The sequence below is a fragment of the Brassica rapa genome, chromosome A01, assembly GCF_000309985.2.
Source record: "Brassica rapa cultivar Chiifu-401-42 chromosome A01, CAAS_Brap_v3.01, whole genome shotgun sequence".
Taxonomy (NCBI): domain Eukaryota; kingdom Viridiplantae; phylum Streptophyta; class Magnoliopsida; order Brassicales; family Brassicaceae; genus Brassica; species Brassica rapa.
In genome coordinates this window covers 15,667,369-15,683,624 of record NC_024795.2, presented here as the reverse complement: position 1 = coordinate 15,683,624, position 16,256 = coordinate 15,667,369, and the positions used below count along the sequence as shown (strand labels likewise).

Genomic DNA, 16,256 nt, shown 5'->3' with positions numbered 1-16,256 from the left:
TCGGACGGATGCTTTGAGGATTGTTTTCTTGTTTTTTTATTTTCGTTTTTATGATTTTATCAATATATATTTAAAATTTTCTTTTATCTATTATTCCCTCCTTTGGATATATATAACGTTTTAGGACCTTTCACATAGATTAAGGCAGTTGATACAATACCTTTTTTATCCTTTTCGTTATATTTTTAATGCTGAGAATTTATTGTAGGTTATTATTATTATTATCATCACTATTTGGTCAAATGTAATTGATTCCAATTTCTATTTCTTAATCATTTCGTGGGTTGAAAGAGCAAAAATAGCAATTGTGCTAATACTATTAGTTTGTTTCTTCAATTATTAATTTTTTAATTGCTGAAATTTTTTATCTCTCATAAAACACATAAAATACGTGTTGTTTCTACTTGAAGCTTGGGATTGTTGACCGAATTGTATAATAACAATGAAAGGGTAATTAATAAAATCATTTATCATTATGGAAAACGTCAACTATTTCAAAACAAAACAAAAGTTCTAAAACGTCATGTAAACAAAACGGAGGGAGTAAATTTTTGATATTGGAAATGTTCTTTGAGTATTAATTAAATGAAAATTTCATAAATTTAGTTTATTGATTTGAAATTAAAAATGCGGATGTTTCACTTTTAATTTTATAGAAGTAAATGGCGTAAAAAAAATTGTAGAAGTAAAGAGTTCAGCAATCATTCAGAAATCAAAATCTCAACAATCCTTTTAAATATCTGAACTTTAAGAGATTACAAATTGATGCTTGATAAAAAAGACAGAGGATTCCAAATAGAATCTTGAATCTCGACTTCTATTTTTTCCTTTGAAGAAGGCCCATATGATAATGTGTGCACAGTGCACCACACCTAGCTTTTTTAGCACATAGACAAAAGATCCAGTTGTGGATCTTCAGGACCCACCGACATCCCGAAAAATGATAAAACATCAAATCTATTCTTTACTAGTTGTTGGCTTACCCATCGACTTTCCGGTTCCCATCTCCCCTTTCAACAAAATATTACATTATACACCTTGAACATACTTTTTGTAAGGAACATACCCTTGAAGTTTCCAATTTCTATATTTAAACACCCTCCAAAAAAGATCTCTTAGTATTGTCTTTTAATTAAACACCCAACATGCATCACATTCAACATTCTAGCTTTACAAATATTGTATTTTACAAATAGAAGTAAAAAATAAAAACATAATAAAAAACCCCAATAATTTTACATTCATGGAGCCAAAACATGGATGTGAAATTGGGTTAGGAAACAACAATCAATAAGCAACAGAAACAAAAACAAAAGCAAAACTCTCTCACTTGGTAAAAAAAACTCTAGTTTTAGCTTGAGTTTAAACCAGGGGAGTTCATTCCCATCATCACCCTAGATCTAAAACCCTAAATGGATCAGATTCACACTCCACAAATGTAGAAAAACAAAATCAAGTTCTATCTACTTAAAACTGACTAAAAAGACCACTCTCACTATAACCCTAAGTGAAATTAATACAATAAAAGTGAAATGTATGTGGTATATTAGAAGACTATTACTATTTTCGCTGAGTAAGAATAAAAGATGAGTGCGGAATTTCTGGTTAAACACTCTCGTACTTAGTTTCTGAATAAGACCCATCTGAGATTGAGAAAGCTCTTCTCTTGTTTGGATTCCCACAGCCATTGTTGATAACTGAGCTCTCAAACAGAAGCGGTGGAAGGGTGACTGGAGGGATCTCAGAGGACTCAAGTGGCGGTGGGGGGTGGCGCCATTGAGGCAAGGGACCAGCCAAGAGTAGTGTCTGAAGCAATGGACCTGCCTTGAGAACAGCTTGTAAAAGACTTCCCTTTTCAGGCAATGGCTTTTCCAGCAACAAAGTAGCCATTATCTCTACCTGAGATGTTTGGTTTGGATTGATCACTGATGGGGACATGATGCTTTCTTCGGTGTCTGAAGACGAAAAGCTTTTGTTTGAGTTAGGATTCTGCTGGTGCGGTTGAAGTTGCTCTTCTTCGATGCTTGAAGCTCCTGATAAAGGAGGAGTGATATGATCCTGGTTATGTTGCGGTTGAAGCAAGAGATTGTCGTAGATGAGATTATTACATTTCTCGAGAGCTTCGTCTCTTTCTTTGAGGGTTTTGGCTAAAACATCTTCGAGATGGATCAGTTGTTCATCTCTCTTCCTTAGTTCCTCTTGAGCCACGAGCTTCGTTTGTTCTAGCTCCAGTGTCGTGTACACAAGAGCCTGTCTTAGCTCTTCCATTGTCTGAACAATTCAACAGAAAACAAAACAATCAGAAAATAACAGAGAAACCCCTAAATTTGAGCAATTCATTTGCAAATTAGGGTTTAGGTCACTAATTAAGCGCGCAAGCAAAGCAATTATCCTCAAAGTTGTTGTCTTTTCCAGCTACTTTTCATACAAAAACGCTAAAGTTAAGCTAAATTATCAACGGATTAAGAACACCCATGAAAGAATAAGACTTTGAAATCTCAGAACAAAGTTAAAAATTCAGTTTAAGGTTTTTTTTTACACAGACAAAGAAGAAGACAGAGAAATTCAGAAAAAAAATTATGGTCTTGGACCTACATTATGCATAGATCTAAGCAGAAAAGTGAGTAACTGAAGAAAGCATAACTAGTGTTTCATAAAAACAGAGGAAACCAGAATGTTGAAAGAAAATGTTCACCTTTCCATGAGAGAAGTAAGCCCAGGTAAGAAGAGCATTGTTCTGGTCCATAATCTTTCTTTCAAAAATAAATATTAAGTGAAAGATCTTTAGTATCTAAATAAGTGTGCAAGATATAGAGGAAGATAATGGGTTTAGTGAAGGGTTGTTCTATGCAAGGGAGAATGGAAAGAAAGAGAGAGAGTTATAAAGTAGTGAAACTTCGTGGACTGCTTAAAGGAAGCATATGCCTGTAATATGCAGAGCTTTCAACTCCTTTCATCTTCTATATAACCAACGTATTCTACAAAAATTTCAAACCCCACCCAAAATAAATATAAAGATTATTGTATCCATTACGCATATACAAGATAATCGGATATCACTTATTAGGAAGGGAAAAATGCTCATAAAGTATGATTTAATATATATTTTCTTTTCATATAAAATACATTTATCGGCATTAGCCACTACTCAGCATTAATCATATACATTGAAGTTACCTAACTAATTGCACTCTAACATATTCGTATAGTGTAAGGGGATATATTCAGTATATACATTGAAGAAATTTGCAGTAATGTTTATATCGAAGGTTTAGATGATTTTGACTGAATTAATAAAATTCTTATAAAATTGGTTAAAACATTATTAATTCTCATCTTTAGCCATATGATTTAGATTTGTATATTTTTAACTAAGGAACTTCAACAAAATATTGAAAGATATTTTAAACCACCACGAATCTCTTAAACTCCACTACTAATTGACATAGTTATGTTTACAGTGAATTTTAAAATTTATCTTAAACTTAGAAATTCAACAGCACTAAATTTTAATTGATTTTTCTGTTAGAAAAAAAAAACATGTTTGACAAAAAATTTATCATTTCAATACAAAGAACTCTGAATTTCACATAGAATACATTACCTAAAATTAACAATTTATACGAAATTTAAATTAGAAAAGGAAAAGTACACTTGAAGGAAAGTTGTTTCCAACTTTTTTTTAATGTTTCATAAAACAATTTCCAATGTATTATCCTATTTTTATTTCTAAAATAAAAGAACTCTATAATAGATATGTGTTTTGCTCTGCTGTATTTTTCTAAAATAGAGATTTCCGAAATTAAAATATAAAATAATGATATTTCTTGCTTTATAAATATAAGAAAAAAATTAGTAATCTATGTTTAGAAGTAAAAATAGAAATGAGTTAAAGTGATTTTACTTCTAAATACTATTATAGAGACAAAAGTAGAAGTGAACTGAAAATGTTTTGACAGTCGGGGTCGTCAGGGAACTATGCGATAAATAGACATAAGATATGTTTTGACAATTCTTTTTATTTTTTACTACTTATTGCTGAACACTGCTCTGTCATCTGTGTAGGGCTAGAACTATGTGATAAAGCATTTGCGTTTGCTTGGTAATATTATAGAATTATTGAGGTCCTTAATTTAGAAATTTTCAGTTGGTATATTTGTAAACAGTTATCTATAAGACTTTTCAAGTCCATTTGTAACAAACGTAAGTATTAAAACGTTCATATTGACTTCCAAAACACTAGGCACGACCCTAGCTTTTGGTTCGGTGCAATGACCGATGCTGTAGTATTTCACTTACTTACGGGGCTCACTCTCTCAGTAGTCTAATCCTCTTAAAGCAGGTTTGTTTTCTTCTATAGTATTGTCTTTGGGTACAACACCATTTCTTGTCTTTTACCCAAGACGACACAAAGACCGTAAGAGTATAGTCTTTTGACATTACGCCGATTTCACATTACACCGAGAAAAGCGGAAACCAAATGCTATATTTCCACTTTTAGTTTTTTTTTTCTATTATATAATATTATGTGAGAAGTTAATTTTTTACATGTTATGCACACATTAATTTTTCGATGGTTACTTACAGAATTACTTTTAATAATTAAAATATTATATTTAATTATCATTATTAAAACATATATTTCATAATTTATGTCAATTAAGTTATTAATTTTAGTTTTTTTTATATTTTTCAATAACATATATAATAAAAAGAAATATTCATATAATACAAAAGTATATTTACAAAAAGGAAGAAAACTTATTTTATGAAATTATATATTATAAATATATGAGAATGAAAATATATTTTATATATAATGTGATTTCATAAAAAGGAAAGTTCCCAAAAGAAGAATTTTGATGTTAAAACAAAATAATCATCTTTTAAAAACATAATATTTAGGATTTCTTGGGGAATTGCCATTAATACCACTTTCCTAATACCACTTTTCAACTTTACACTTTTCAAATTTACCATTAAAATTTTAATGGCTAAAGTACCATTATACCCCTCATTTCATTAATTTAACCTAGATCTATTCTTCTCCAAATGTCTGTCACGAGATGAAAATGAGATCAAATTGAGACGAGCTCCAACGAGATCTCCGACAAACTCGGCGATCTCCGGCGAATTCGGCGATCTCCGGCGAACTTGGCGATCTCCGGCGAACTCGACGATCTCCGACGAACTCGACCGGATTGGGAGAGCGTGGCGGCGAGTGGACATCCCGCCGTTCCTCCGCCGGCATTATGTAGTCGTAGTAATCCTCCGATGCTAAATCGGTCACGTTCGTCACAAATCGCATGCCGAGAAGTTCTCCGGCAAAGCTGACAGACTCGACAAGCTCAGACGAACGAGACGATCTCTCTCCCAACGCCTAAGAAACACTAACAAAGGTAAGATGATAGTATATGGTGATTTTTGCCTCTTTTTGTAATCTTAGCTTGATTTATCAAAATCGATATGTTTCTAAGAAAGAAGACGAAGTTTTTCAAGTGAAGTTTTCAGATCTCAAATTTATAAGATCTTATAAATTGGGTCCTTTCAAATCTTACTGTTGATCTGTTAGCAATCAAAAGACACAAAGCTTAACGTAAGAGTACAATTATTGATTTGGTTGATTTATTGTCATAGTTTTCAGATTTATATAATTATTTAATTCATGAGAAGGTACTAACCTAAGAGTATAATTATTCTATGATTACTTCTTCTCTTGGTTGATTTGGTGATGTTGCAGAGAATTACAAATGTGTATTGTGATATGCATATCTAAGTATCTCACTTCCTTAAGGTAATACAATGCTACTATTTGTAGTTTGACTAGCAATGTTTTAGTATGTGCAGTATATGAGGTGGAACGTTGGTGTTTTGGTAGTGTAACGTTCTATTTATACTTTGTGAGTTTATTTTTTATGTCTTGTTTTGTGTATAATATCTACAGAAGCAGTGGAGATGAATGATGAGTTTGTTGAGTTACGAAAGCATACTATTTTTGAATCTTATTTTTGGAAGTGAATGCTGATGCGTAGAAATAATATGTGACTGGCTTTTGTTCAGATTTTGAAAATTTACGAGGTTGGTGAGCTGTTTGAAGAGGTAAGAGAGACTCTGAAGAAGAATGTGGTTTGTGCTATCAAAGAATTACATATTTATAACGATTTATAAACGTTGCAGAGTTGGCTTCTTAGTACATTCTTCTCTCTCATCTTATTTAGACATCTCTTATACTAAAACAATTGTATCTCTCTTTTAGTAGTTGCATAGTTGAAGATATTAGTTGGACATGTAAGTGAGTTTGGTTTCAATTGTTTCTTTTATAGAAGAGTGAGATATGGAGAAGCCTTGATGTTCTCAGACTATGTTAAAGCAATATATCCCTTGTTGAAGGACGTGGCTCTTTCACCAGATATGTCTTTTTTGTGTTGATTGTCTTTTGGAGGGATTTTAGAAAAATTACCTTATAAGCCATTGTAAATAAATTTATAAACGCTTATAAATCACTTTGAGTTTCTTACACTCATTCTGCCTAGCATTCCTCACAAGACTTCTCAAGTTCAAACATTTATGTGTTTTGTATAGACATATACAATCAACTCTTGTTTAAAAACTTCTTAATAAAAACTTATAAATCGTCGAGTTGTACTTTTAACAATAGACTTATAAATAGCTTATATGTTTTTGTAAATAGTTTAATACACCCTTTTAAATAGTTTTATAAACCTGTATAAATAGTTATATACTTTTGTAAAGAGATGATGATACGTGGCAGATTGTGAGGCACATGAGGACAGCAAGCAAGACTCCACCGCTTCAGAAATTTTACATACTTTTATAAATTATTTTATAATCCTTTATTATGGTGTATAAACTTTATAAACTATTTTTATAAACCCTTATAAAATATTTACATACTCTTGTAAACCCTTATATATTATTATACAAACCATTATAAATTATTTTATAAGGCTTTCATAAAGTTTTTATAAACCCTTATTAATAGTATACATACCTCTTATAAATTATTTATAAACTTTCATAACTTTTTTATAAACATTTATAAATGATTTATAGATCTTATAACTTGTTTTATATGTCTTTATTAATGGTTTATATACTCTTACAAATAATTTTACATACCCTTATAAGGCTTTGTAAAGAGATGATGATACGTGACAGATTCTAAGGCACATGCGGACAGCAAGCACGGCTCCACCGCTTCAGAAATTTTACATATCCTTATAAATTGTTTTATTATAATCCTTTACAATGGTGTATAAACTTTATAAATTATTTTTATAAACCCGTATACATTATTATACAAACCATTATAAATTATTTTATAAGGCTTTCTAAATGGTTATAGACTCTTTTAGTTGATTTATAAACCTATACAACTCTTATAATACCCCTTATAAATTGAATATAATCTTTCATAAAATTTTTTATAAACTCTTATTAATAGTATACATACCCCTTATAAATTATTTATAAACTTTCATAACTTTCTTATAAACATTTATAAATGGTTTATAGATTTTATAACTTGTTTTATATGCATTTATTAATAGTTTATAAACTCTTACAAATAATTTTACATATCCTTATAAGGATTTGTAAGGAAATGATGATACGTGGCAGATTCTGAGGTACATGTGGACAGCAATCAAAACTCCACCGCTTCAGAAATTTTAAATTCTCTTATAAATCATTTTATAATATTTTATAACGGTGTATAAACTTAATAAATTATTTTTATAAACCCGTATACATTATTTACATACCCTTATAAACCCTTATAAATTATTATACAAACCATTATAAATTATTTTATAAGGCTTTCTAAATGGTTTTAGACTCTTTTAGTTGATTTATAAACCTATACAACTCTTATAATACCTCTTATAAATTGAATATAATCTTTCATACAGTTTTTATAAACTCTTATTAATAGTATACATATCCCTTATAAATTATTTATAAACTTTCATAACTTTCTTATAAACATTTATAAATGGTTTATAGATTTTATGACTTTTTTATATGCATTTATTAATAGTTTATAAACTCTTACAAATAATTTTACATATCCTAATAAGGCTTTGTAAAGAGATGATGATACATGGCAGATTCTGAGGTACATGTGGACAGCAATCAAGACTCCACCGCTTCAGAAATTTTAAATTCCCATATAAATCATTTTATAATATTTATAATGGTGTATAAACTTAATAAATTATTTTTATAAACCCATATACATTATTTACGTACCCTTATAAATTATTATACAAACCATTATAAATTGTTTTATAAGGCTTTCTAAATTGTTATAGACTCTTTTAGTTGATTTATAAACCTATGGAACTCATATAATACCCTTATAAATTGAATGTATGCTTTCATAACGTTTTTTATAAACTTTTATAAATTATTTACATTCATCAATAATCATAGATCTAACCCCATTGGTTGATATGAGAAAGTGAACCATAGATCTACCCCCATTCGTCAATAATCTTATTTGCATAAGGTTCTCCTGAAAATTGAATGTTATTCTTTCTAGCTAGTTCTACAACACTTCCGCAAGGTGTGAATTCTCAATTTCACTAAATTCATCCTTACCTAAAATACAAAAAATCATTTTCAACATAATTCATATTTGAACGTTGGATGATCAGTTTTGGCTTGTCTGGTAGCTCTGTTGAAGTATCACAATACCTCGTAGTTAACTTCAAAATTGTGCAGAATTTATAAACCTTATAAATTATTTAACAAACTTTATAAACTGTCTTATAACTTCAAATGTTGAATCCTCAGCAAGAATCACAACCTGTAAGTATTTTTTCGGATTTTGTTGTTTTGATCTAAGAGAAAGAGTTATCTATTAATATTCTGATCTAAGAGAAAGATTTCTAATAGTGAACATTGAGTTTTTGAAAATTTATAACTCTTTATAAATCGAAGTTATTTAGTAATGTAATTGACATGTTCAGTCCCCGACACTCAAAAAAGAAGCATATGTTCAAGCTTATATGAGAGCCACAACTCTGCCATCACACATTTTCTTTGATCTACAATGTTAATCATCAAATTCATCATTGTCTCTTGTTTTTTTTATAAAGTCTTATTGACCAACCATTGACATTTTTTAGTTTCTTCTTGGGTCTTAGATTGCAGAGTCTGTTTCTTTTAGCAGCGATAAAAAGTATGATATAACGCAAGTGAAGGCTCCATTTCAGCTGCAGAAAACGATGTGTTAAGTAACTCAATCAACTTAAAGACAATTTAGAAAGGCATATAAGACAGTTTATAAAGTTTGTTAAATAATCAACTGCGCCTCGCCTCACCGTCCTCTCCATCTCCTCCACGACCCTCCACGGAAACAGAGCATCATCAAGATGCGCAGTAAACGCGAAATCAAACGCACCGTCGAAAAATGAAGGTTATGAGGATCAGCTCTCCTCTCGAGAGGAAGTGAATCCACCAACTCCACGGCGGTAACGTCAGATAACTCGATCTGGGCCATCGCCATTGGAGCGTGTCCGGCGCCGGCGGAGAGGCAGAGAGCTTTGGTGTGGTTGCGAAGCAATCCGAGATCGCAGAATCGGAGGAAGTAAGAGGAGAAGGAGGAGAGACGCGATATCCAAGCCTTGGTTAAGGACGGAGGAGAAGGAGGAGAGACGGTGGATCTCCGTTGAATCGGAGACAGAGAAGAAGAAAAAAGATCGAGATAAAGAGAGAGGAAGAAAAGAGGATCGCGAGAGAGAGAGAGAGAGAGAGAGAGAGAGAGAGAGAGAGAGAAGAGAGAGAGAGAGAGAGAGAGAGAGAGAGAGAGAGAGAGAGAGAGAGAGAGAGAGAGAGAGAGAGAGAGAGAGAGATAAATTAGGGCTAATATGGTCTTTTGGTCATTAATGAAAAGTGTATTTGTGAAAATGTCCCCATACTAGTGGTATACTTGAAATGTGGTACTAAAGAAAGTGTAGAAGTAAAATTTCCCCTAATATTTAACAGCATAATATATATTTATGACTAATAAAAATATTTTATCTATAACAATCTACTTTCTCATATTATTACGAAATTAGTGTAAATAAACACATACTAAAATATTTTTAATGAACTAAAAATAGTTTATAATTGCTACTATTGAGATGTTTGTTCACTTTTTCATAATTGTCTTTTGTTAATTTTAATTGTCATTTACGTTTTCAATATAATTTCCTATAACGTACATAGATAAACAATCTACAAACTTTAATCAAACCTAATATACCACTAAAATTCTTCAAGGATTAATATTTTCATTTTATTTATAAATTTTATAGATTTGTATATCATAATATAACTATAATAAGAATACATAAACCAATATGAATTTTTATGGTTAAGATTATTTAGAATATTGTAATTTATATTTTATACATCTAAAGTATAAAGCTACCTAAAGTTTATAAAAAATATTTTGTAATACTGATATCCGTTTATGAGTTTTCAAAAATTTATTGGTAATGTCGGTTTATAAAATTTCGTACTAATCAATACTTCAGTTTTTTGTATTATTGTTACAAATCTACACATCAAATTATAAAAATAATTTAAGAAAGAATAATTACATATCAAAGAACTAATTAAATAAATAAAACAAATCAAGTTTAGTTTAACTACAATCAAAAGTAGTTGTACTCGATGTAAAGAAATATGTGTAACTCAATATAACCCACAAAATAACACCTTAAACAATCCAAATTCTTATACACAAAATCAAAAGTCAAAATGCAACAAAAAGAATTAATCATAATTTTAATTTATTTTTTCACAATAATATTATGGTTAAATTTTGAGAAATAAATGCAATCCAATATATCTAATTTTGAGGAAACCACTTGGTTCAATGCTGTCTGGATCGCACAATGGCTAATTCACAGTGGTTAACAGAATATCCGGGTTCAGAAACATAATTTTTGGAGATAGGTGATTCTGATCACAGACCTTTGGTCACTTATATATCGTATGATCAAGAGAAACCAAAAAGATTTTTCAAATATGATTCTCGGATGGCTCAAAAGAAGGTTTCCAAGACACAGTAAGAAGATGATGGAATGGGAATGGACAGCAACAACTACTCAGACAACCTCTGTCCCAACGTTTGCACAGATGCAGACAACATATCTCAGTGTGGAAGAGAAGTAATCAGGTCAACTCTGCAGAGAGAATTCAGTTACTTTGTTGCCGGCTAGATGCAGCAATCACTTTAGCTTCAACAACAAACAGGGAACGTACAGAATTGAAAGAAGCGCTTAACCAAGCTTACCTGGAGGAAGAAGAATTTTGGAAACATAAGAGCAGAGTTCAGTGGCTAAGATCTTAGATCAGGAGATAGAAACACAAAGTATTTCCATGCCGTTACTAAAGGGAAGAGAATTCGAAGCACAATAACAACTATCCAAGATGGAAATGGAGTTACAAGAAAGGATCACAGAGAAGTAACTCAGGTTGCTGTGGATTATTTCCAAGGTTTATTTTCATCTTCCCCGATAAATCCATCTCTATATAATGAGGTCTTTGAAGGTTTTCAAGCTCTAATAACTAATGAAATGAATGCGGATCTAACAAGAGGAGAGACTGCTGAGGAAATACAACAAGCTATGTTTGACATTGTACCACATAGAGCTCCTGGACCTGATGGATTTACTGCTGTTTTCTATCACCAGTTCTGGGATGATCTGAAGCCTGAAATAGTAGAAGAGATTACAGCTTTCTTTGAGCGAGGAGAACTAGATCAACAGATTAATCATACAAATCTCAGATTGATTCTAAAGGTTTATCCTCCTTCCAACATGTCAGAGTTCAGGCCAATAGCTTTATGTAACGTGGCTTACAAGGTGATATCCAAGATATTGGTTAATAGGCTCAAGACTCATTTGGGAAGCATCATTACTAAGAATCAAACTGCTTTCATCCTGGGCAGAATGATAACGGACAACATCATTGTTGCTCATGAAATTTTTCATGCTTTAAAAGCAAGGAAAAGACAATCAAAGTCATACATGGCAGTGAAGACGGATATTACAAAAGCTTATGATCGACTGGAGTAGAGTTTTTTGGAGGAAATAATGCAGAGAATGGGGTTAGACTCAAAATGGATTCAATGGATTATGATATGTGTGAAGTCAGTTATCTTCTCAGTGTTAATAAATGGCTCACCAGAAGGCTACATAAGACCGGAGAGAGGAATCAGACAGGGTGATCCATTATCACCCTATCTCTTCATATTGTGTGCTGAAGCATTATCACACCTCATGACCAAAGCTATGGAGCAGAGAAAGCTATTAGGAGTGAAAATAGCGATTCAAGCCCCTGCTGTTAACCATTTATTATTTGCAGATGACTCCTTGTTCTTCTCGCTGGCAAATAAAAGGTCTGCTACTACTATGAAGAACATCTTCCAATTATATGAAAAAGTCTCGGGTCATGCTATAAATCTTAGGAAATCATCGATCACCTTTGGGAGTAGGGTGACGCCAGCGGTTCAAACTCAGGTGAGAAACATTCTCCAAATACATAATGTGGGAGGTATAGGCAAATACCTCGGTTTGCCAGAGCAATTTGGAAATAAGAAAAGTGATATGCTTGCATACATCACGGATAAAGTCAGAGCTGTGACAGAAGGTTGGAAAAAAAGTATCTCTCACATGGAGGAAAGGAAGTCTTGTTGAAAGCAGTAGCTTTGGCTATGCCTATTTTCATTATGAATGTTTTCAGACTACCTAAAGGAATCTGTGAAGACATCAACAGAATTCTGGGTAAGTTCTGGTGGGGATCAGGAGACAGGACGGGTCTACACTGGTACGCTTGGAAACGAGTATGTAAACCAAAACGAGAAGGTGGATTAGGATTTCGGGATATAGAAATCTTTAATCAAGCTTTATTGGGTAAGCAAGTTTGGCGTATTCTTCAAGCACCAAATTGTATCATGGCAAGAGTTTTAAAGGCTCGTTACTTCCCAGATAGTAGTATTTTAACAGCGAGTCAAAAGAAAAAATCCTCTTATGCTTGGAAGTCTATCTTATTTGGAAGGGAACTAGTGGCTAAAGGAATGAGAGTGGTGATAGGAAATGGCTCTACAACTAGAATGTGGTTGGACCCATGGATTCCATATCATCCACCACGGCCACCAAGATCACTAAATGGACTTCGTTCAGATACATCAGTTACTGCTTTTATGAATTCAGACAAAAGCAACTGGGATGTTGGAAAACTAGAAGCTGTAGTGGTACCAGAAGACATAGATAAGATTCTTCAAATTAAGTTAAGTAGCAAGGCAAAGATGGACCTATTGGGGTGGAACTACAATGAAGATGGTATTTATACAGTTAAATCAGGCTATTGGCTGAGTACACATCTACTGGATCAGGAAAATGGATTGCAAACATATGGTGATGCAAATGTCAAGCACAAAATATGGAAAACAGATGTGCCGACTAAGCTCAAACACTTTCTTTGGAAGCTACTATCAAAGGCTTTAGCTACTGGGAATAATCTAAAACGGAGACATGTAGTTAGAGATTCCCAATGTCGTTAATGTTGCCAACAAGAAGAAACAGAGGAACATCTTTCCTTTCTTTTGATGAGTCTATCCGTTCATAGTGATTCGCCTTTGTTTTTTTTTTTCTTGATTTCGTCTGGGTTGTGGTTTAGACGATAGGGGTTCGTACCAGTCCTCCTCTTCTCTTCATCTTCTCCTTTCTTCATGGTTGCTTTGGCGGGGTTCTTGACAACGGTTTCATTAATTTCAAGTGGAGCTAGGGTTTCCGGAGGGTTTTGGATATAGGCCTTTTTGTGGGTCAAGCTGGTTCAGGCTTCTCCTGATCGAGCCTAATATGGATTTGCTTTGGGTCTTATGTAATTTTGTATTTTTATGATTTTTCTTTATGTATTTTCTTACATAGCAAAAACCAAAATTTATTTTACAAAAAAACTTTAGAAAAAGTGTAATAAAGGGAAAGTTGTAGTATGTTTCAGAAATTAGTCGATATATATAAATTTGAAACTACCACAAAAGTTAAAATACATAATACAAAAATATTGTGGTAGCTTTTAGAATTAGTCGATATGTAGTCATAAAAAAGTTAAAATCACATACTATTAATCCATGTTCGAAAACACGGTCATATACTCGTCCGGTTAAATGGTGATCGGAAGTAATTAAGCATCTCCATTTGTTTTCAACGGTCGTACATTAGTTGGTATGGAGCTAGGTGCAATTTCAAACCTTGAGACTAATAAATGAAATATGTTAGTATAATCTTTGTTTGAAATTAGAGCAAAAATCAATTGAACTATAACAAATGATTTTATATTTATTTGTCACCTACACTTATAATTCACATTCGTTTTCATATTAAGTATAGGTTAAGACACATCATAAATCACTAATCCCCTTATTATTAAAATAGAGGGTCATTTATTGAAATGCTCTACTTCCGAAAATAAAAAAAAGGAGAATGGTATCCTTCCAAAGAAAAATTGTTAAGAAAAACCATCCTCTTTTGAAATTACTATTTAACTTTTTTCCAACAAAAATGTCAATATTAGTTTTATATAAATTAAAAAAGAAATAAAAGACAACACTTTATCTTCAAGTCTTCAACAGCTTTCTCCCATATCAGATTCACAGTTTTTCATACTTTTCAGCCTCATAACTACTTTCTTTGCTGTCAAATCTCCCTTTATTTTTGATAAAATTAAGTTAATTTATTGGTGGAAGGCGAACAGATTATATGCGATTTGATTGATAGAAACTTCGAAACCAGATCTGAGACACCATGTACAACAAACAGTCAATTGTAATAAGATCTATGAACAAAGGCCAAGTGTTTTTTTTATGGTTGCCTTAACAATGATGATCTCTTGCCGCTACGATTCACTATACCTTGTTGTCTTTAAAAAAAATAGTTTTGCAATGTGACTTCAGATCTTCTGATGTAAGTTTTATTATGCAGATAATGTTGCACTCAATTACTGTTTTTGGACAATGGAAGATGGATAATGTTGGTTGGGAGTTCGTTCTTGATCCAAGTAAGAAGGAAGATGGATAATAAACGTTTCGAGTCAAAGACGGCCCAAAGAGACCTAAAACACAGCTCGAAGCCCACTTACGATTTCTTAACCGAAAACCCATAAGCCTTATGATGGTTTATGCTTGGTTCGTAAGACAAGATAAATTTCAAGTTTCTGGGGATAAATGTTAAGTTCCGAAGATAATCACAAAGATCGGGAAAATGGAATATCTCCATTTTTGAGCTATGATGGCTTAAGGGCAGAAAGGAGAAAGCGCAAACCGACCTAGGAGTAAGTATATAAGAAGTCCTAGGCGAGAGGCATAAGGGGGGAACTCTTTTAGACTCAGAATTCTCTGCACTTAGAAACTTTAGGCTTTATTCTCGACAAGTTCGGTTTCTATGACTGGCACTCAATTACTAGACGGACTCGCCCAGGGTGTTCGATCTCTTGTCCAGCTCTATCAATTGAACTACGTTCGGCTTGATCCTCGAAAGGGGTACGTAGGCAGCCTTTAATAAGGTTCAGTCTGAAATCAATCAAAAACCTTTTTTTGTATCTTTTTTGTCTTTTGTTATCGAGCTGCAACTCAACTAGGTTTAAGGTTTTAGGTCGCCAGAACTAGGTAACTCGCTGACAGCCTTTGCGGCCAATTTTTTATAATCTGTTGTAATGATCGTAACGCTCTTACGCAGATTCGAAATAAGATATACTATTTTCTCTAAATTCGTTTTATTATCTTTTCATATTTTCCGCATCTATTTGGTCACTTGTCGTTGGCCCCGCAGAGATCCGGCTCCTCTGGGAAATTAGGGTTTTCCTAGTTTCCTAATTTAAACGGAAATTGACAGTGCGAATTTCGGTTCCCACACACACTAACATCTTCTCAAACACATATCCTTCGCGAAGAGTCAGAAACGGTAATATCTACCGATAAGTTTGTTGCTGATCACAACAAACTCTCAACGTCCTAAACAGACTAAGCCATCTCGTAGAGATAGTTCTCGAACACCCGACAAAAGGGTAATAGCGCTATATAAAAAAATCTTAACTTTTGGTCAGCACGTTCGGGAGACTTAAAATTTGTCCTCAAAGAGATGCTCGATTGCTACCATACAAGTCACCTAGGCCGAGAACATATCGAGGACTTTAAAGCGGGATGGAATCAGGTCAAAAACGATAAGGGAAACGTAAGT

The 16,256-nt window shown here is 32.7% G+C and overlaps 1 protein-coding gene across 1 annotated transcript; it reads right to left on the bottom strand.

The window, feature by feature from the left end:
• Nucleotides 1-1,106: 1,106 nt before the first annotated feature.
• LOC103873100 lies at nucleotides 1,107-7,001 on the bottom strand. The gene is made up of 2 exons (XM_009151532.3): nucleotides 2,696-7,001; nucleotides 1,107-2,271 (listed from the first exon to the last, which is right to left on the bottom strand). The coding sequence occupies exons 1-2, from the start codon at nucleotides 2,744-2,746 to the stop codon at nucleotides 1,606-1,608; spliced, it is 717 nt and encodes a 238-aa protein (XP_009149780.1). The 5' UTR covers nucleotides 2,747-7,001; the 3' UTR covers nucleotides 1,107-1,605.
• Between the last annotated feature and the right edge of the window lie 9,255 nt (nucleotides 7,002-16,256).